The sequence below is a fragment of the Ambystoma mexicanum genome, chromosome 8, assembly GCF_040938575.1.
Source record: "Ambystoma mexicanum isolate Mex_15411 chromosome 8, UKY_AmexF1_1, whole genome shotgun sequence".
Classification (NCBI taxonomy): domain Eukaryota; kingdom Metazoa; phylum Chordata; class Amphibia; order Caudata; family Ambystomatidae; genus Ambystoma; species Ambystoma mexicanum.
The window spans coordinates 1,606,918,278-1,606,941,408 of NC_090929.1; the positions used below are offsets into that span (position 1 = coordinate 1,606,918,278).

Below are 23,131 nucleotides of genomic sequence, written 5' to 3' on the forward strand. Positions count from 1 at the left end.
GGACAGCTGAAGGCTGAAAGTGGAGCTTGTGTTTTCTTTTTTATAAAGGTGATAAATGGTTTAGCTGCAGCATGGGAGAGGGAACACAGTTGTATGCATATTTTTTTTTTATTAGTGCAAATCAAACTTTAAAAAGCATCCTATCACTTTGCAGAGGGCACAGCGCATGAGCAGTTGTTTGCAATAATACACATGCGGTCTTACAGTGACACTGGGGTTTGAGGGATGCGTGAACATATTCACACAGTTACTCTGAGAGGTTTAGGATAGCTGAGCACATACAGACTTCACGCTAGTGGGGAAAGGGGAGTGGGGCAGCCCATGGAGGAAAGCAGTTGATATATGGAGCAAAACGAAGGCTTGAGGACTCATGGATTGGGAGGAGGAGTACCTTGAAATAAGGGAGCGTTTTGTTGCTTTCCGAACTTTCTGTAGAGCGTCTCAGTCTAAGACGCAACAGGGCATTGTTCCATAGCCTGATGGTGCAGGTGGAGAAGGCATGTCTCTGGGTCTTCACTTTCCTGCATTTCTTCATCTCAGGTCTTGTCATTTCTTTAGCTAATGCTCAAATAAGTAAATGAATAAATAAATAAATATAATCATGTAGACTCCACTTGAAAGGGCCACTTTCTCTAAAAGTTCATTTGTTTTTCGTTGATGAGGTCCTTGTATATGATCCACTGAGTTTTACATCGGATCTAGTGCAGATCATTGGGTGGTGGGTAATGGTATTGCATGACCAGGGCCCTTGAACTGAAGGGGGACGGTATGGAAAGCTGCCTTCAGTGGGTAAAGACCAGCTCTACGAGATCTATGAGGAGAGCATGACCTCAGTCTACTCTATGCGAGCAGCAGCGCGCACCATGCCCTGTATCGCTGTCCAGCAGGGGAGGTAGGTCTTGACTTCTATTGGAGGACTTATCTGATGCCAGATGAACTGGGCTTTCTTGCTAATGTCTGTGTGGTGCAGGTTTTCGTGAAAGCCTTGGGACTTCGTGTTGGATGAACATGTTGGGGAGAGACCTTCCACATCCATTGGTGTAAGGCAGAATTGTGTCTGTGGGCCAGGATCACCTTGTTCAGAAAGACAGGCTCGTTCTTGGTGGGTTTGCGCTTGAGGTGTGCCTCGACCATCCACGATTGAGTCATCCCAGGGCAGGCTCTGGGATAACATCTCTCCCCGACCCAAAATAAGGGGAAAGCTGCCATCCCATTACATCTTCATTCCTTTTACCACCTGGTGGCGCCTGCCTGCTTTAGTATGGTAATTGACCTTGGCAGTGTGGGCCAATGATCATAGGGCAGAGTTATGCATGAATTAATTAATTTGTTCAAATTCAACCAATGGGTTTCTCGCAGAAAAACAAATACGATTATAATAGGACATGTGAATGGGAAACTCATAGGATACTTGTAAACTAATTTCCTACAGGACACCAGGTGTATACTAATTATAACAACAATAACATTTTATTTCATAGTGCTTGCTACTTCATAGGGCTGTGAATAGCCAGTTTTCTATTACCCACTCGTACCCAATGTAATGACATTGGAGGGTTATGCTGACATCCCATCCCGAGCAGGGGTTGAAATTGAGATTTGATGACCAGGAGCTCAACATAGCTCCTGAGTATTGGGAATCACCACGCAGGCAGGAGCTACCTCGGTAGAACCAGGAGCTAGCACACACCGCCCCGCAAATCGAACTTGCGCATGAGATGCAAACACTGCATTTCTGTCCATGAGCCATGTCCCATTCAGCTTTACATGTCCCTTAAATGTATCCTTTAGGCACCTTTATTCATATTACTGAACATACAGAGTTACTATCACATATGCATGTTTGTATGGCGCCAGTTGTCCTGTGGAGTTAACGGTAGCTCCTGGTAACTGATGGTTTCAAACTAACCAGGCTCTCCAGCTAGAAGCAGAGGCTAAATAGCTCCCAGCTCCCAGCAATTTCGAACCCTCAAGGGGTTAAAAATAATACATATAAACAAATTAATTTCAGTAAACCTGATAACTGTTCGGTGCAAGGTAAGAGCCACATTGTGAGATGGTGTAGGGGGACATTAATATGACCTTATGGGGTAAGATAACTATCATTAGGAGTTGTCTCTTGCCCGAAATCCTGTGTTTCTCAATCCCTTCCTCTAACTCAACTAAAAAGTAGCTGAAGAAATGGCAGAATGGGGTTTTTGGGTTCTTCTTATGGGAAGGGAAGCGGTGCTGGCTTTCAGAATGGGTACTGCATTAAAAGGTATGGGAAGGGGGGCTTATTTTGAGGGTGTCCAGACACTGTCAGAATGCTTCTGGAGAAGGGGGCGTGTACTCTATCTCAGCCTGACATGTTGTCATCAATGGACAGGTTACTGAGTCAGGCGAGCCCCTTGAAGGTCTAATATCCCCCCAATGTGTGGATGGGCGCCCACCTGCACATGAGGCTTCAGTTTAGGGGAACCCTATACTGACATTCAGTGACCTGCATATTTAGTGGCAGAGTTGGATAAAAGCAGGGATTCTAATACTCAGTGACGTTTGAAGACATCAACAATTGTTGGAATTTGCATAAGTGTAATTTGAATGATTAGGAGCGCAATGGGTTTATGCAGCTCACCGGTTACTAGAAGATGCAGCACGACTGTCAAGTAGAGTAGCCTATGTGCCAACTCTCTGTAGACTTCTTCGCGCTTCACCCATGTCAGACCCTAGGTTCTCTGCCTTGATTGAGGAAAATCCTTTGAAGTCGGAAGAGAAAGATCGACGAGTGGTTGGAGGACCTGAGTATGGAATGGACGGCTGCGTAGCCGAAACCGCTTAAGGTACTCCCAACAGAGGATAGCATACAGAACCTCTTGGTCTCCTGACAAAATGCACCACCTCCGCCTCTTAGATTCTGGCTCGTGCTCTGATGATGACTTAATTTGAGATATTAAGATACCGACGGCTGAGATGTGGATCGAAGCACTGGTACTATGATCCAAGAAGGAGAAGTTGCAGTTTAAGGGTGGATTCAATCTTAATGAGTATGAAATGATATGATAGGTTATTATAAGCGCGGACCCGGGGATAGAACCTCTGTTGCTTTCTGTCGTCTTACTTCCAAGGCGAGCATGTTACCCCTGAGATATCCTCCCGAGGCCACTCCCGAGTATGACATGATAAGGAGATCATTTAATGACATTTATGTGCAGCTCAAATGCTCTTACCTGCTTCAGCAATCTTCTCTGTATGAAGATGTGGCCATGTGGGTTTGTGCATGTTTCTTTCTTTTCCATCAAACCTTTTAGACTCCCTACCCCTAGAGATGGCATGAACACAGGAAATGGCCTCTGTTTCACGTGCTTAACTGTGTAATTTGACTGTATTACTTTATTGTTATTACATCTGTTTCATCTTGAAGTAAAATATTGCTGCAAAACACAAATAGCTCTAAAGGTATTCCCCTATAAGGTCCCATGAAACAGGCATGCAGACAAGGTCAGGCCCATGCAGTCTGAGAAAGGGTCTGGGTGCAGCGGGAGCCCAATAATAGCAGGGCACGGAGCAGCAGGTGGCTGAAACATGTCTGGGGATGCTTGTGGTCTCGTACAGAAGGGTTGTGGCCAAGCAGTTCAGCTGGACTGCCCCTTTCCCAGTGGAACTAAGCCTGATTGCATATGGTTTTCCCCTCTATGTAATTAGTATTTTTATTATCAGGGTATTTACTGAGCGCAGACCTAGCTTCGGGAAGCAATGGAGCACTTTACAATCCTAGGGAGAAGAACACACTGAGGGAAACTGAGAAGACACATTGTCAAAGCCAATAGTTTGGGTGTTTACTGCTCCCTTTGCATTTATAGGCACCAGAAGCAAGGAGTAGAGTGCAAAGTTTCAAAGGAGAATGCAATAAGGGGTGCAGGTGTGAGGGTAGAGAGAATGAGGGTTTGGTGGATGGGTGCAGGTAGCAAGCATGGGGGTAGGGTGGGTAGCTAGGGGTATCAAGCATGAGTGGGTGGATGGGGTAGAGAGAGAAGGGGTAGGTGCCTGGCTGTGGGTAGAGGGAGTGCGTTAGAGTGGGGATGGGGTTAGAGAGTGGGGGTACAGTGGGTAGGTGGGAGAAGAGAGAGTGGGGGAAGGAAGGGTGTGTGGCGGTAGGGTGGCTGGGTGGAGGTAGATAGAGTGGGGGAAAAGGTGTGTTGCTGGGGTAGAGGAACTGGGGGAAGGGTTGTTAGGTGTGGGTAGAGAGAGTGAGGGAAGGATGGATGGTTGCGTGAGGTAGAGAGAGTGGGGGTAGGTTGGGAGGGGGTAGGTTGGGTGGGGGTAAAGTGCATGGAGGTAGAGTGTGTGGGGTATGGTTGGTGGGTGGGGTTAGAGAGAGTGGGAGTAGTGTGGGAGGCTGGGAATAGAGAGAGAAGGGATAGGGTGGGAGGTGGTGGTAGACAATGGGGAAGGGTGGGTGAGTGGGTGGTGTAGAGTGAGTGGGTGTAGGGTGGGTGGGTGTGGGTAGAGAGAGGAGGTAGTGTGGGGGTAGAGAGTGTAGGGGTGGGTGTAGAGAGAGCAGGGGTGGGTGTGGGGGTGAGTAGAGAGAGTGGGGATGGGTGGGAGTGGCCTGCAAAGGTGGGGGTAGAGAGAGTGGGTGGGGTGGGATGGGGTAGAGAGAGTGGGGTTTGGGTGGGTGAGGGTAGAGAGAGTGGGCGTGGGTGTGTGAGTGGGGGTATAGAGAGTGGGGTGGGATGGGTGGGTGTGAGTAGAGAGTGGGGATGGGTGGAGGTGGGATGGGATGGTGGATAGAGAGAGTGGGTGGGGTGGAATGGGGTAGCGAGAGTGGCAGTAGGCTGGGTGACAGTAGAGAGAGGTGGTAGGGTAGGTGAAGAGAGTGGGGGTAGGGTGTGTGTGAGTAGAGAGAGTGGGGATGGGTGGGAGTGGCATGGGAAGGTGGGGTAGTGAGAGTGGGTGGGGGAGAGATAGGGTTGGGGTAGAGAGTGGGGTTTGGGTGGGTGAGGGTAGAGAGAGTGGGTGTGGGTGTGTGAGTGGGGGTATAGAGAGTGGGGTGGGATGGGTGGGTGTGAGTAGAGAGTGGGGATGGGTGGAGGTGGGATGGGATGGTGGATAGAGAGAGTGGGTGGGGTGGAATGGGGTAGCGAGAGTGGCAGTAGGCTGGGTGACAGTAGAGAGAGGGGGTAGGGTAGGTGAAGAGAGTGGGGGTAGGGTGTGTGTGAGTAGAGAGAGTGGGGATGGGTGGGAGTGGCATGGGAAGGTGGGGTAGAGAGAGTGGGTGGGGGAGAGATAGGGTTGGGGTAGAGAGTGGGGTTTGGGTAGGTGAGGGTAGAGAGAGTGGGTGTGGGTGTGTGATTGGGGGTATAGAGAGTGGGATGGGATGGGTGGATGTGAGTAGAGAGTGGGATGGGTGGAGGTGGGATGGGAAGGTGGGGTAGAGAGAGTGGGTGGGGTGGAATGTGGTAGAGAGAGTGGCAGTAGGCTGGGTGACAGTAGAGAGAGGGGGTAGGGTAGGTGAAGAGAGTGGGGGTAGGGTGTGTGTGTGTGAGTAGAGAGAGTGGGGATGGGTGGGAGTGGCATGGAAAGGTGGGGCTAGAGAGAGTGGGTGGGGGTGGGATGGGGTAGAGAGATTGGCAGTAGGTTGGGTAACAGTAGAGAGAAGGGGTGGGGTAGGTGAAGAGAGTGGGGGTAGGGTGTGTGGGTGGGAGTATAGAGTGTGGGGTTAGGGTGGGTGGCTGGGCGTTGGTAGTTGGTTGTGGGCAATAAACATGAAGAAAGAAGCATCGGAAGGACTAGTCAAAATTAGCCCAAAATAGTCCAAACAAAACCCAACGAGCACATACAATGGGGGGTGGGGCGAGAGAGAGAGTGGGAGTGGGGTGTGTGGGTGGGGGCAGGGAGGCAAGGCAGCCTTGGGAAGATAACATCTGCTTTGAAAAATAGCCCACAAATAACTCAAATGTCTGCAAAATAGCCCAATATGAAATCACTGCTCAACTAGGAAATGGAAAGCCCAGCACCAGACTTGCTTCTTACAAAGCTGCTGATTGGAGAAAATATTGTTAGGCAACTCCTCATTGGATAATACAGCGGAAGAGTTTGGAAAAAGAGATGTTAGTGATTTGGCATTTTCATACCATGACATTGCTGGTTACTATGCCAACCAGATATTCTCAGTTCTCTCTCTCTTCTGTGACAATGGTTTCTTGCTCCACAAAAATTCACTGAAAGCAAAAAGGGAGTGGGGTGTTAACAGAAGAGGGTTGTCAATTGACCAGCTATACAATGAGGTTTTGCCCAGAGCTATGCCAGAGGTTAGGATTAATTCCAAACATTCCAGCAATCTCCAGCAGGTAGCAAAGAGCAGATCGAGAGAGAAAGCAGCCATGAGAATAACATAGTGTAAGATAAGGGAGACCAGAATGCATAAGCAAAATGTAAGGGTAAAGTTCACAATGTCCCATAGGTCAGTCTGGCAGATAAGGCAACGAACGAGCCTGGTGAGAAACAGAATACGCTGAGACTATGAATGCTTGACACCAATGAGATAACAAAAAAGATGAAATACTGATGTGGCTGCACGCGATCAGGAATTGAAGCACGTAGACACAGCAGCATGTGCCCAAAGGCAGCAAAGTGTTGCATGGAATGTTAACTTTGTGACAAGACTGAATCCATCCGTAGAATGAGAAATGACGAAAGACTGCACTGATGATCTGCTGAGTGGGTAGTTTAGGGATTAAGTGCTCGCCTCTGATATGGGGCAAGGCAGCACTTCGCAAGTTCGAATCCCGAGCAAGGTAGACACGGCCTTTCATCATCCCATGCAGCACCATTAAATTGGGTAATGATCGCATGACGCTTAACATTGTGGGAGCTGCAGAGCGCCCTTTTATCTGCAGTGCCCATGTGCCACCGCACCACTTCATCGCCCCTTGAGCCGGCTCTGCCTCTTCAGACCTCGCAAACGGGCGGGGACACGGAGGAGCTTCTCTGCGGACAAGCTCCTGCCTTGATGCGTCGGCACCTGGTTTATGCCTAGGATTCATGATACATTGTAGAAGCTTTCAACCCCTGGCTTCCAAAAATTGGAACGCCCTACCCACTACACTTAGAAATGAAAGATCCTACACTACCTTCTGCAAAATGTTTAAAACCACACTGTTCCGCTAGAACTAACCAACATGTATAGATACGCTGCTCAACTGTAACCTTAGTGACAGCTCAATATGCCTTGCTCTGTACTTATTATGCCTGTCCTCTATACCGCCTAACGTTTGTGATATACCTGCTTGCCAAGTGAATAAGCTGGAACCGCGCCACAATGTCCCAGGGCAGATGTGCGCTTTATAAATGCAAATAAATAAATAGAGGCTAGTAATGTGGCCTTGCTCCCCCTTTTGAGAATTTGACCTTGCAGCAGGGGCCTTCAAGAGCTCCAACCACACCTGGTTTCAGGATAACCACTGACTATTTCTGTTTAGATTTACTGTACTGTAATGCCTCTTGTGTGGATATCGGGAAAACATGGAGTGGATTTAGCTCTTGAGGACAGGCGTTTGATAGGCCGGCCTTATAGCACCGAGGTTGAAGTCTTCAAGAACAATTATTTGTTATGCTTTTCCAGCTTCTTCCATTGTTGTCTCTGGTAACTCAGATTTTTCCCAGAAGAATCACGACACGAACTCCCGACCACCCCCATGGCTAAGCCCCACTCGCTGTGGATCTTTCTAAGGTGTGCCGCCAGCAGCTCAACAGAAATTTCAAAAGCAGCAGCGACAGCGGACAGCCTTGTCTTGTCCCACGCCCCCAACCAGAATGCAGGCGAGCGCTTACCAACAGGTCCAATACGTGCGTTGGACCCTGCAGACAACAGTTTCACCACCTTCAATAAATATTCCAGAATGCCGACTTCCCGTAGTGTATAAAACAGGTACTCCCACCCCACAGAATAGAAGGTCTTTTCTGCGTCCAAAAAGGCAGCCACCGCTTGCACTTTGGGGTCTATCTGTGATACGATGGCGAATAACCTTCGCAAATTCAGTTCAGATGAACGACCCGGGATAAAGCCTGATTGCTCCCTGTGGATAATCGACGGCATATATGGGAATAGCTTATCTGCCAGGACTTAAACAAACATTTTTGTATCTAATTTAAGGAGGGAGATTGGTGTGTATGATGTGCAAACCTGGGGGTCTTTGCTCGGTTTCAGGATCAAAGAGATCACTGCTTCGCAGAGGGAGGGAGGAAGAGAGCCCACCAGCTCTGCCTCCTGCCACATATTAAGTAGATGTCTGGCTATGTCCGGGCGTAACTCTTTATAGATTTTGGCTGAAATGCAATCGGTACCCAGTGCCTTAGAGGAGGGGAGCGACCATATAGCAGCCAAAATATCATGGATTGTGATCGGGGTGTCCAGCTTCGCCACAACGTCCCCGTCTAGTTTCTATAGGGGCGCCCCACAAAAATACCCAGCAAGCGATTCAGCATCCACATCTCCCTGTGAGCTATGTAGCCGTTCATAAAAAAAACACGAAATGCTTCAAGGATCTGCTGTGGATACGACACTACCTGTCCACACGCAGTGCGTATCAGTGCCACTTCCGCCATTGCCCCTTCCTGTCTTATTGCCATTGCAAGATGGCGTCCCGGTATCCCCTCCTCGCTGTACTGCATAGCTAGTGCAGGCCTAGCAAGATATTTAACTTCTCGCTCTACTTTGGTTTGGAACTTGTTCATTGCCTCCTTAATACAAACCAGCGTACCAACACCATTGCCCCCACCCATCTTCGCCACTAGGTCCCACAACTCGATCTCAATCTCACCAAGGTGCTTTCCAATGCCTTTCAACACTCCAAATTCCAATCCCATACCTTCACCCGCAAGACTACCTTGAAGGCCTCACATACTACAGCCATTGTCCGCACTGAATCCAGGTTATGTTCAAAATACAATTTAATTACCTCAAGCACCTCGCTGCGGAAAACAATATCTGTCAGTGCCGCAGCCTTAAACCAGCAGAAGGGTCTGTACACCCAGTCTTTACCTAGATCAACCGTCCACTTAATAGGGGAGTGGTCTGACAACGTCCAGGGCAGGAGTTCACACCCCACAGTCATACGCACCATAGCAGGGGTGGCCAGAAAATAATCAGTTCGGGAAGTCATATCGTGGGTCGACGAGTAGTATGAATACTGTCTAATCCTGGGGTGAGGCGCCCTCTACACATCCAATAATGCCATGGTTGTCATACAGCTCAAGATCGTGTGTGCTGCTATTGACAGCGATCATGTCCCCTTCCCCATGGAGTTGTTTATCTCCCTGTTTAAGATAGTGTGGAAATCTGCTGCCGAGACAGTATTGGTGTCCATGTATTTAAAGCATCTGAGTAGGAGAGCTTAAAAAAAAATAAGGATCATCAACATTTGGATCCGCAAACAAAGGGAGAGACTCCGGATCACACCTTCAAAAGTAAAGGTGTGTGGCGTCCGACCTATACCCGGATGGGCTAAATAACAAAAAAACTCAGGTTGGATTTTGTCCCGTTATTTCTAAACTGTAGGTGAAGGGGTTAACAATCTACATAAATTATTGGTATCCAAGTGGCGAAACATTTAACAATTGCAAGTTCCAACTCTTGTTGAAAAATAGTTAAAAATACCTATTTTATTCTAGAACAGTTCATAGTTAAATACAATTCGGTGAATACCTCATAATGTGATATCAAAACATTTTACACAATTCCTAAAAACAGCCAATTCATTCACCATAAAACACCTTAAAAACATATACAAGTGACTTTGTGTGTTATCTAACCACCCTTGGGTCTAGGTACCAAGATATGCGGGTATGCAAACATACCAAAAAATCCAAAACAGTTGAGATTGGTTTGACCGTACCATGGATACAAAATGGTTTCACAAACTGCAACTCTGAACATGTGGTTTACATGATCACTTGCCCTTGTGGACTTCACTATATAGGGAATACCAACAGAAAAGTGGAAGTCTGCATCATGTAACGTAAGGGAATAATAATTAATTTTTAAGACTAAAAGTGACAGCAGAGGCCTGAATGAGGAAGAAGTCGAGTGGCACAAAATCTGACTCCTCTTGTGAACAAGGGCAATGGAGGCACACACGCCAGTGAACGAGGAGTCAACACTGGGACTGCATTTCCAAAAAAGAACGAGTCTTATGTAATGTATCCTAGAAGAGGAAGTTGGTAGTTACACTTCCAGGAGACCTGCTACAAGTAGCCTCACCAGCCCGACAATCTAATATACGGGCTCCGTTGACGGCCCGACAGTCCATATACAGTAGGGCATAATCCTTTATTGAGTGGTGAGCACCATCAAATTATATGGACGGGAGGCCATAGACAAATAATGTCATTCTAACTAGGAGGCCATATCGCAACCACGAGAGGGCGACTATTGCACTACTCATACACCCAGCCACTTTATTGGCAGAGCAAGTCACTGATTTTAGCACAAAACGCAGCACTATGAGGGCTTTATCAAATGCTTAGATAAGTTTGCCCGCACTTAGAAAACATACGCAGTTTGGGAGACAAGGATCACAAGAGAGAAGTATGGTAGATGGCAGGGTTCATCACCCAATTTTCAGCAATGCGGGGCAGGATGGCTAACCCGCACAAAGATGGCCACCTGAAACAGCCAATTTACTATAGAGGACCGATAAATATAGATTGTCAGTTTGCAGTTGAAATTTCAACCAACTCACTTCAAGGAACACGAGGAGAACCTGAACGGAGGGTGTTGGATAGGAATACATGCCAAAAAACAACCACAGGAGGTATGAGGGAATAAAACCACAAGAAATCCCTCAACAAAGGTTAACAACCTTTCATTACCATACAACAAAATGCTTGTGGGCGACCAAAGCACTGTTGAAGGTGGAGAACTCTTTTGAACCAGCAGTCAGTAAGGAGTCAGTGTCAACGAGTTCATTTCTAAATAATACATATTTTATTATTATCACAAACATTTCTTAAAATAGCAGGATTCAAATATTTTGATATAATCAATAAATCAAAACAAAACTGTGGAATGATCAATCACTATTCCCATATGTTATTCTGTCCAAAGAGTGTCTTGTGCTGTGTAAATCTCACTTATAACTCAAACACACCATTCAACCTCATTAATTCACAATCATACTGATTCATAAAACATTAAAAACCCAAAATATTTCTTTCCTAAATCGAGGATGTACTTGATCCAAGGAAATTCTTCAGCTGCTACCTGTACCATTTACAACAAAAAACACACTGTTCAACCTAAACAAATATCCCGTACAAAAGTTATGGTGTAGTATACTGAAAACACGACAGATGTAATTTTCTGTCCTTCAAGCGTCAGCGTCACGGGTTGTCTGAATTAGACAGGGAGAGTCTTCCCCTACAACAGAGTAAAGTAGATATTGGCAATAAATAACCATATGTTAGAGAGAACCCATCTCATAACTTCATCTCTCTTTCTGTTAAGATGGAAGGTGTATTTAAATTACACTGGAATTGTGGATTTGTGTGTCAACACAAACACGAAAACCTATAAGAACACACCCTACTATCTGTGCTCAAAGTCAACAGTGGGGGGCCCAAGCTATCAGTCATTAAGGTAAACGGCTGCCTCTACCCAGACAGGCAGGAAGTCTCCTTACCATAGGGAACTGACGTGTTCTTATGTCGGACGGTGATTCAATGACAAATGTCACGTGACGTAATTCGGTAATCCACTCCTTTTGCTTGAAGTTGCGTACGTAGTGGCGCAGCCAAAACTAAGTAAATACAAGTATTGGAGGATTACCTAAAGATTTAGCTTCAAATGTCATACTGCAACCAGAGAACGGCACTACAGAGTTTAGTATTAAAATCTTAAAGCCACGTGGTGGAGCAGGAATTTGTTCTTACCCAACTTCCTCCAATGGTGCAATCAGAGAAAACCGTGGGTCAAAAGGAGCTACTGCTGCCGAGAATGCAGCCCGACTTGGCGTGGTTGTCTCAATGTCTTCAGAATACTGTCAGCTGTGCCTGGAAGATACACACACAGCATTTCGCTGACAATGTTGCAAGCGGAACTCTACCCCATGATATGGCTAAAAGCAAACATCGGAACTGTGGTTAGTCCGCTGATGTTTATATGTAAGTTCAAAAGGCATAACATACCTGCTGACTCTAAAGCCGCATCAATGTACGATTGCTTCGTAACGTAAGCCGATGCAGCATTTCACCACAATGGATGGCATAGTCGCAATTCGACTCACTAGTTCCTAAAGGGAGAGTGAAGAAAGGGGAATTCTCCCTGTAGGTGCAACTCTAAATGAGGAACAAACAAATGGTGCTTAGGAATCGGATGGTACCCACATCCGTCCGTCTTGCTTACCGAGTTCGAAGTGAGCCCTCCCTTAATGTGCCGTAGACTCTTCCTGTTGCCTCAAAACGTGCAGACATTTGTTTACACGTCAAGCCTTTTTAAATACGGTGCTGTGGCGTTGCAATCTTATCCTCATTGAATGCAGTTCATAATGTTGCCCAGGGGAGTTGCTAGGTCTGGAAAAGACCCGGGGCTAAGCTGATGTCGGAACTGTTGGGACTGGGGGCTAGCTAGTCTTTTGGCTGTAGCTCCTGAGATTCTATCCGGGGCTACAACCAAAAGATCAGGGGCTATAGCCCCCTTAGCCCCCCCTAGCAACGCCCCTGATGTTGCCTCCCACTAAGGGACATAAGGGGAAACGCATCATAATACCACGCTATTTCACGTATTAGCTTGCCCTATTAATGATGAGGAATTCATGAATACTGATGCCTAATTGGGAAAAAGGGTGCACAACAGGGAGTGCTGTATAAACAGTGGTCAAAGCTCCATCTACTGGTGAACAGTGGTTCATAGTGATAATGTCGAAAGAAAAATGTCGACTTACAAAAATGTCGAAAAAAAAATGTCGAAAACAATAATGTCGAAATCCTATACATATAATGAAAAGAGTCAATTTTTAGAAAAAAAATGTCAATTTTTTTTATTTAGCACTATCAATAAATACATAAACAAGAAGAGTCCCCCAACCCCCTTCATCCAACCCAACACCCCCTGCCACCCCCCACTCTCCACCACCCTCTCACCCCTCATACTCAACACATTTTAATTATATATATATATTTATTTATTTATTCAATAAATAAATAAACAAGAAGAGTATCATTTACTAGAGGGGGTCCCCCCAAGCCCCCTCACCCAACACCCCCTGCCACCCCCCAACCCCCCCACCCTCTCACCCCTCATACTCAACACATTTTAATTATATATTTATTTATTTATTCAATAAATAAATAAACAAGGAAAATATCATTTACTAGGGGGGTCCCCCCAACCCCCCTCACCAACACCCCCCGTCACCCCCCCACCACCCTCTCACCCCTCATACTCAACACATTTTAATTATATAGTTATTTATTTATTTATTCAATAAATAAATAAACAAGGAAAATATCATTTACTAGGGGGGGTCCCCCCCAACCTCCCTCACCAAACACCCCCCTGCCCCTCCACCACCCTCTCACCCCTCATATTCAACACATTTTAATTATATATATTTATTTTTTTTTCTAAAAATTCAAAAAAATGTAGGAAAAAATTCGACATTATTGCTTTTCGACATTATTTTTTTCGACATTTTTTTTCGACATTTTGACTGTCGACATTATTGCATTCGACATTATCACTGACCACCGTGCACAGTATAACAAGAATTATAACTCGCCGGGTGTCTGCCACTCAGCCTTTTTGCCGAAGCAGTGCAAGGCAAAAGAATCATTAGTTTACCTGGCCATAAGATCATCTACGGCACTATGCAGATGACACCCATATTCCCATCCCACTTTCTGGGGATTACAAACAGGATTTGGCCTTGGCGAATAGGATATACCTCATCATCCAGGCATGGATGGCACTTCACGGTCTATGCCTGAATTATGACAAAACGGAACTCATCATTCTGGGGACTACACCTAACATTAAGAAACTCAGCCAAGACTGCACATCTTTTGTTATAGATGGACATACAATCCAAGTTGCCAAGAAGGTAAAAACACTAGGTTTTTACCTCGATTCCAGCCTTACACTGGCAAAACAAGTGAACGCTATGGAATCCTCCACGGCCTACACTTGTAAGCTGATCAGATCAGCAAAACCATACCTCTCCACCACAATCAGTTGCTCCACTCTGGCAAGAGCACTTGTGCTGTCCAAATTGGATTACTGCAACACTCTCTATTTGGGATCTAATCAGTATATTACTAAGAAAATTCAAATATTGCAAAATAACACCCTTAGAGCAGCCCTAGGACTCTCCAAAAGAGAACACATATCAATGATTAGAAGACAATCTAATTGGCTCTCTACTGCTGACAAAATTTAACTTAAAACGGCATCCCTAACATTCAAATGCCTCAACAATTCAGCACCTAGCTACCCGACAGAGAGGTTCAAAACAAGAGTCACATCCAGACCCACCAGAGCAGCCTACACAAACTGCCTATCAGTTCCCCCCTTCAAAATTACTACAATCGGAGTACAAGCGGCCCAACTGTGGAACTCCCTCCCGTCCACTTTAAGGACTGACTAATCCTACCCACACTTTAGATTAAACATTATCAAATGATTTAAAGAAAACGATCTCTAGCTCTAGCATTACCTGCCACTCCCAGTAATTGACTTTGTAACCCAAACTGTACCTTGCTCTTCAGCTATCGATCCATACTAGTAAATGCATATGTATTACGTGCTGTGCTGCTGTATTGACCTGCATCTATGTGACTATGTAACCCTGTAACCATGTAAGCTTAAAGTATTCTTATGTTTGCGCCATGATACCTTTGGGTCTGGTGCGCGCTATAAATAGCTAAACAAACAAAACAAACAAACTAAAGTGCCCATTCCACCTTTTCATTTAACACCTTTAAGGCACTTTTTGTAAAAAAAATAATAAACTGCTGTTCCTTCTCCAGAAGTGTCCTTTTGTCGCGATTGCTATCACTGCTGTGTCTGGTTTCTCTGACAACTCCTATGTTGCCCTATTCTGAGTTTAGTTTTCCTCTCTGTTTTCCCAATGTAGAATTTATTGCATGGGCACCATATGATGTACACAGCCATCATTGATTTGCAGTTTGTATGTTGATTCTGTTTCCACAGTGATTTCAAACCTAGATTAATTTCTGTGCTCTTAAACGTGTACGGGCAACATGTGCAATGGCCACAAGGATGGTGTCCGGTAATGTCTGGCATGCCCCATTGTTGAGGCAAAGTACGTTGCTTTGTTGGTCTTGAGCTAACATCATTCCTTGTAATATGTTCTTTCATGTTTCTGCTCCGTTTGAATGGCATGATAGTTCTCGATAGTGGTTGGTCACTTTTCTCTAAAATATTCCAATTTTTAAAAATGTTTTTTTGATTCCTTTGGACAGTTGGCTGTACGTATTCACAAAGACAAGTTTGTTCCCCTTGTTGTTTTTGTTCTCTGCCCAGTCCTTGTACTCTAGAACGGCTTCTCTATGGTTGTTACTCGCCCTTTTTAGGGCTGTGGTGGTAATTTTGTCCGGGTAACCGCGTTGTTCCATGCGTTCTTTCATCTTCCCAGCTTCTTTTTTGAAGTCCATTCTGTTTGTGCTGTTACGTTTTAAATGAAGAAATTATCCCTTGCAGGATGGGGATGGAAACTGGTATAGTGTAGTATTGAATTTCTATACGTGGGCTTGTTGAAGGGTCTTACATACAAGGTTTTATTATGTAGATGTCCAAGAAGCTCAGAGTTTCCATGCTGGAATTTGAGGTAAATTTCAAAAACCGATCTTGTGTATTAATGCAAAGGCAGAAATTCTGTAGTTCTTCCATTCCCCCAGTCCAGATGACAGAAATATATTCAATATACATCCTCCGTGCGCGTATGTTGATAAAGAATGGGTTCTGCGCTGTCATAATCTTCATGAGTTCAAAAGACTCCATATAGAGGTTGGCAATGCTGGGTGCTAAAGTGGCCCCCATAGCAGTCCCTTTGATCTGCTTGTAGAAGTCTCCATTAAAGTGGAAGTAGCTCTCCATCAAAGCCATCTCGGCACACCACAGTATGAATGAGATTGTTTTATTTTAACGGTATGGTCACGGAGTAGCTTCTCTTCTAGCATCTATAATGAGGCTTTCGGTGGAATGCTAGCATAGCATTCTACAGAATGCTATATGAGCAGTATTTCTGTTGGAGGGTCAAAAGCTTTGATTTCTTTAATTATCTGGGTTGTGTCCTGTACATATGAGCCCATTACAGATACAGTACTATAAACCTGTAATGTATCTAAGACAACCATACTTACATTACATGTGCCCCCAGCCTATAGATAATAAGAGCAGCTGAAGGACTGATAAAGAAGATATAACACAAGGACCACGGCAGGCTAGGAAGCCTACCAGTACAACTGAAATAATTTCCACACCCCGTAGTAGGTACTTCCTGGGATAGGGGAATAAAGTGGCTTAAACAGAATAATTACACCAAGAGCTAGGAGGAATGAGCATATCATTGAATCACCTAACCTTTTGACTTTAGGTGGATAAACAGTGTACGCCTCACTTGAATCATGGATGCCACACCCACCAGTGACTGCCGAAGACCCCCAACAGGTAATTTACACCAGTGAGGGAAAAGAAATGAGTGGAAGCGTAGTTCCCTTACACCATCATAAAATGATACTAGCATTCAGTGCTAATGTATGTCCCTTTTCTTCTTTCTTTGTAGCTGATGAGGAGGTGCCTGTAATAAATACAAGTCAATATAACACAATAGAAGCACCCAAAACAAAAGCTCCTGAAGAAAGTTCATCACAAAGTGTTTTAGAAGTGAAACATGCTGAGCATGAGAAGGGGAAGGATAATCTACTAATCTAATGTTCCTCTCCCTACCATATCTTGGTACTATACCCAAGGGTGGTTAGATAACGCACAAAGTCACAGGTATATGTTATATAAGGTGTTTTTATTGTGAATGAATTGGCTGTTTTTAGGTATTGTGTAAAATGTTTTGATATCACATTATAAGGTATTCACTGAATTGTATTTAATTATGAACTGTTCTTGAATAAAATTGGTATTTTTAACTATTTTCAACAAGAGTTGTAACTTGCAATTGTTGAACGTGTCACAACTTGGAAACCAATAATGATGTAGATCATTAACCCCCTCACCTACGGGTTAGAACTAACGGGACAAAGACCAACCTGAATGTTTTTGTTTGTTCATCAACATTTGGTACACCCCCGACATGATTGCAAACCTGCCCCCTGGGTCTAGCACATGCTCCAGGTAATGGAAATTAAGGGATTTATGTATCAGGTTCATGCCCCCTCTGGAATATGTGGAAAATGACGCATAGTATCTATTGTTTCCCAAGATTTTGCCACCCTTCATTGGCCAACCCAATGAAATGTGTTTCTTGTAGCAAGATCACTTTGGCCTCATGACGTTCACAATAGTTTTTTAGCCCTCGGACGTTCTAACACATAATATTACAGGCAGCCATATTGATTACCCCGGGGGCCTATGCTAGCACGCTGGTAAAGGCTCATCCATCCGAGGCATCCTCCCACATTCAGCTCACTGCATACCTATCACTCTCTGCAGAAACGTGAACCATTTTCAATTGCAACCTCTAACATCCCCTCCCAACTCCTGCCCACCCCCTCCCATGCTGCCCACCCCGAACTTGCCGCAAAAGACCCTCTCAACTCCCCCCTCATTTTCCTACCACAAGAATGTGGGCAACCGCCCGGGGACGTCCAACCCGACAGCTCAATCACCAATCCCCCATGAAGATGCCCTTTCAAGAGGATGCCAAAAACTTGAAGGATTATGAGCAAATAACTGAAATGTTACATCAATCACAACGCTAACACCAAAAATGCGTATCATGGCGGACCCAGAGCTCCCAAGACCCCCCAGGGCAATAACTGTATCATACGTCCAACGCTAAATGGCAGCACACTAGGCGGGGGTCATCCTGCAGCTCTCCATGCAGTGTCCACACGTTGAAACAGGAGATCGCACCTAGAGCTCTTCCCATGTAAAGTCTAAAGATTTAGGCAGTGACTGCAGAAAGTCCTGTACCTCTGTAGGAGTGGTAAAAAAATGAGTCTTATTATGGATCACTCGCAGCCGTGAGGGATATAACATTGCATACTGTAGCCCATGTTCTCGGAGAGAGCGCTTGGTAGCCAAAAAGGATAGGAGGACTGGCTGAATAGAGGGGGTGCAATCCGGAGTGAACGAGATCTTGGCCTCCTTTTATTGAAGATCTCCTAGCTCACAAGCTCTGTGTCTCGATCTCTATAGTTCAGTAAACGGCCAATGACTGGGCGAGGGCCCTGGCCCGGCCTCGGGACCTGCTATGACACACAGTGAGCATGCTCTACCATAACCTGGGATCAAAGGGGGGGTGTCTTGCAGCACCTCTGAGATGGAATGGATTCAGAGATCCCGACCACGCAAATATTGTTCCATCGGGATCTCGCCTCTAGGTCCTCAATTATTTTTCTTTTATGTACTTCACTTCACACTGCAGCGTCCACAATGCCTGGTTCATGACCCCACTGAAATCTTCCAGTGACCCCACCCTTTGTTCTGCTTCAGAAATGCAGCCCCTTTCCCTATCAATGCGCTCCTGCATCCGGTCAACATTATAAGCCATTCCGTCTAGTTTGGTGTTTATAGCAGCAAATATACTTGTCATTTCGGCCAAAACTATTTCCAACGCAGGGGTAGGGTCGCTCCCAGCTGCACTCAGGCCCGAATTTGCAGAGCTTGAGGCCTTCTCTTTTCCGGCATTGCACCAGACGGGGACCCGAGCTCTGGGCCCTCCAGCAACCCCACTTTGTGTCCAAACTCTAGCCGGGACTAGTTTTCTTGCTCTTGGCCCTATAGAGAGTCTGCCTCTACTCCCAATCCCGGGCCAAATAGCGGCTAGTTTCCACCCAGGATCACTAGTAAAACATAATCACTCATCAGGAGCAAGAAGCAGATCAGCCATCACACCACCACTCTGGGGCTGCCCTACCGCTACGGCGTACTCAACAGGAGTACACCAGTCCACAGGGCAAGCCAGATCTCCTGCTGGATGGCGGCTGGGCCCCCGGCACCTCAGCAACCAAGTCGCTGACAATCCCGGTCGCAGTGTGTTAAGCAAATCTTACACAGGCCCCTGGGTGGGCTTCAAACAGCACCATACGCCTTCATCTGTGGCCCCACCAACACTGGTTCACTGCTGCATCAGCCCTTGTAGTCAGAGGGGAGCACACCCCCTTTGTCAGTTTCAATCAGCTCCCTTTGCCACAGCCTCGGTTTTCTCTCCGTTTACCACTGCACCGACTACCCAGCCTCCACGCAGGGGGGCGCATAGCTAGTAGGCACTCTCTGACAGTGGAGATCTGCTCCAGAGCCCAAAGGCAGCTGCGTATCCCTGGCAGGCGTTTGGGATATATGCCGCACTGAGTCTGTAGGCGGCTAAAAAGCCTCCTCCTCCCGGCGTCCGAGCCAAGAGCTCAAGGGAAAGCGGCCATCTTGGTTGCAAGCTTACGAGCGCCTATCCCCGTGCCTCTCCTTAAGGGAACAGTCACCAGAAGAGAATGGGTGTGCATCTATATTGTGTGTGGGAGTTTTGTGGATTTATTTTATTTGTGGCAACATTGGCGAGGATGTCAAGCTGGATTTGTTTGTGTGTGAATTACAATGTGTGTGTGAACACAATAGTTTGCGTGCACGTGGTAGGGGGTGTAGGTATCTCCTGTGTAAGCATGCTTGTGCATGACAAACCAAGCACTGGTGCAACAGGTCTCTCTTTCTTCTGGGGAGCTTCATTCATGCTGCCGCAGTGATTTCTGGGTAACGCTGGCATAATGTGCCTGGAGCAGTGAGTGGCTGCTTTCTGGGGCTGTCAGCAAAAGGCGGGAGGCTGTAGAGGCCTGCCTGACCACAGGTCACTGCCATGGGGGAGCTTGAATAGCCCCGTGGAACAGTCCAGCTGGCTCATGCTGACTCAGGGGGATGACTGGGCCGGCCGGGCCCAGGGCTGCAGGCCTCACTATCCACCACAGGGCCCCGGGGGCACGGTGGTTTCCCGGCGCGGCTGCAGGACACTCGCATTGCCGGCGCGGGCGAGGGCGGACTTCCTTTCCGATGCAGAGTGGCGTGTGTGTGGATGATGACGAGCCCAGGTAGGCCGCGGGAGGCTGCCGCCCCACCCTCGGGTGTCCCGAGTGACAGTCTCAACCCAGCAGAGAGACAGATGGCCAAACGTGCAGTCTTTAAAATGACAGAGTGTCACCTCTGTCAGAGCTGGGCACATGCCCGAGAGGAGGGTCGTCTTTTTTGCTGAGCAAGTTTCGAAACTGGAATATTTAGAATGATTGGAAAGTTATTTAGATTTTTCCAGGAATATAGACGTTTCATACCGGCGTCTTTTAAATTAGAAACTGCAGATTTTCCGAAAAATATAAGAAACCGTGCATTGAAATGAGTGTAAAATGCTGGCATTTGAGCAGACATGGGGACGCTGGTTGGTGTAAAAACGGTTGTTGTTTACAGCACGTTTGTAGGCAGGCAGGAGCTTCCGAAGTCTTTAGAAAGAACCTAAAGACATTTCTGTTTAGTTATAGTGATCTCTCCCGGCCGCTGCTATGGCCCTTGTGATGATACCGGCCTGGTTAAGGTCCTCCTTGGTTAGGGCCGACGTGTTTTTCTGTCCTACTCTATGTTTGGCGCCCTCAAGCCTCCGGGGTCAATGGTGCGCGATATAAATTTGTTATTAAAAAAGAGTTGGGTTGTATCATCTCTTTGGCGATAGGTTTGTAATGTTTATCAAAATCAACAACAAAACATGCTATAAAAAGTAAAAAGAAAACATGTAAATATGATTGCCCCTCGTGCTTCACTAGAACCTGAAAACAAATGTCTAGCCAAGGAGCACATGATCTAAAAAGTACAAATTCTGGCGATTCTTACTGTAATTTAGTAGCTTAGGCCTTCAGAGCTTTTGCAAGAAGTAGTGGTCGAAGTGAGCGGGAACGGTCTGGGGCGGTGTTCCACTATTTGTATTTTTTACTGTTAACAGCTCCGCTACTCGTGCAGCCATGTTCACCATTGCGAAACTGTTCTTTCTGAAGTTAAAGCACACTTCTCCACTTTACCACCCGATATCAGTTGCACCTAAACTGAAATCTATTTCAACTCATTTGGCTGTCAACCAGCATGGCTGCAACCCTTGAAAAACGGGATGCACGTTACTCCTGTCCTTCCTACTCTGTCCCCCGCTGGAGTCACAGTTCCACTAATGTTTTGGTACACTTCTATGACTAGCAAGAAGGCTTGCGTGTTTACCAGGAACCTGGTCGTGCCTATTGTGGGTTGTTGCTCAATGGAGTTCGCCATGGAAGACCTAGCTGGTCCTAGCCTAACAGGTGTTACAAAATACTTCCATTTTTACGTTCCATAATAAGCCAAAACCTATATATTACCTCCCTGAGGTCCGCAACCTGGGTTTTCCGGTGTTTTGGATTGTGACTCCCCTGATCCCTCTACATTCACCATGTCACTTAGGATGGATAGGACTTGTGGTCCAAACAACCTGTAGAGCCAAAGCTTGCAGACACCTGTTCCGCATTTGCATGTGTCATTGCTGTTGTTGGCGTTCCCTGTCTAGCCAGTTTACTTTTCATTGGCTAGGACCTGGCATGTCCTATCGGTGCTTTCAAAGGATGCTGGGTGGAGGCGGGGGACTGTTGATATCCAATCTGATAGTGGTTGTATCCGCAGGCCTTATGGCCCCTGTTAAGTAGGCTGGGGTACAGTTAAGCTCTGGGTCGGATGGAGGGCCCGTTCAGAACAAGGTTTCCCCAGGGGAACCGCAGAAGGTGCATAAGCTTCCCCGCAAACACTGCAAATGGTGTGCGATTTCCTGGTAGTGCACCAGGTCGCAGTCTTAGAGCAGGGGCCAGAGCAAAGAAGGGTGATAAGGGTGCACTACCTGATCGCACCAATTCACTGCTCGAAACCCACTGGACCCATCTAGCCTTCATCACGTGACACCTGTGGGCATCACACATTTTTAAACACGTGTGCTCCTCTGTGACCAATGTGCCAGGGCAAGCGAGGGCCTGGTGACACGTTGAAGCAGTTGTATAGGGCTACGCTGGTGACTAGCAGCATTTATTTATTTTTACATTTGTAAAGCACTCTAAACCCGAGGGCCTCGTGGCGCTAGTTGCATTACAATTTACAGAGAGGGAGACATCATTCAACCAAAAAGACAGAGATGGTAAATAGCCTGTGGTCGACGTTTAGGGGATTTCTAGGTGAAGAGCCGGGTTTTCAAGAGTTTGCCGAAGCGCTGCTCAGATCTAGGAGGTGGCGGTAGTGTGTTCCACCAGGTAGTGTGCTGGCCTATCTGCTACTGCACATAGGACTTCTGGGAGGCCAAACCAGATGACCAAAAGTGTTTGGCGACACGAGTGCAATATTATGCAAAGGGGCCTCATGTGTTTTAGTTTATACGTTGAATGTCATTGAAGGGGCATTTCAATAACTCCTCACAGCTTACACATAGACCATGATTAACAGAACATTTTCCAATGGGGTTTTGCCATTATAAAGCACTACTGTGAAGTAGGCCCATAGTTCCTCCCTTTAGTCTTCATTGAGCACTGACTACACTCTACCCACAACACTGCAAAGCCTATAAGCGTGGGCAGTGCTTTAAGTGGGCCAGGGCCAGCCTGGGCCGAGGCCCGGCAGTCTCCCAAAAGTGGTGCTGAGCCGGGGCTGAGTCGGGCTCCCCCCGGCCCTGCCACAGTCACTGTCGCGACAGGACATGTGCCCGCCGCCATAATGAAGATAGGCTGGAGCAGCTGCGAAGCGCTAGCGCAATGCTGTCGCTGGCACTTGTGTCCGAGCTGCAGGAAAAGCAAACTGCAACTTCCTCTTGTGACCCCATTCGAGGGGTCACACGAGGAATTTACAGACCCCAGCCACGACCCGGTTTATTTATTTATACAATGTCTGTTGGATACATGGACCCAGATTATTTATTCATGCACTGTT

The 23,131-nt window shown here is 46.5% G+C and overlaps 1 protein-coding gene across 5 annotated transcripts in view; it reads left to right on the top strand.

Annotated features, from left to right (window-relative positions):
- The window catches only part of LOC138473240 (caspase-7-like), an 865,808-nt gene that overhangs the window by 518,362 nt on the left and 324,315 nt on the right, over nucleotides 1-23,131 (top strand). Inside the window, exon 1 of one of the 5 annotated variants that reach the window (XM_069611852.1) lies at nucleotides 20,155-20,250. The exons of the other annotated variants lie outside the window; for them this stretch is intronic. Coding sequence (XP_069467953.1) covers nucleotides 20,213-20,250 — 38 coding nt within the window. The 5' untranslated portion in view covers nucleotides 20,155-20,212. Of the gene's footprint in view, nucleotides 1-20,154; nucleotides 20,251-23,131 lie in introns of those variants that run through there. 5 annotated transcript variants of the gene reach the window in all.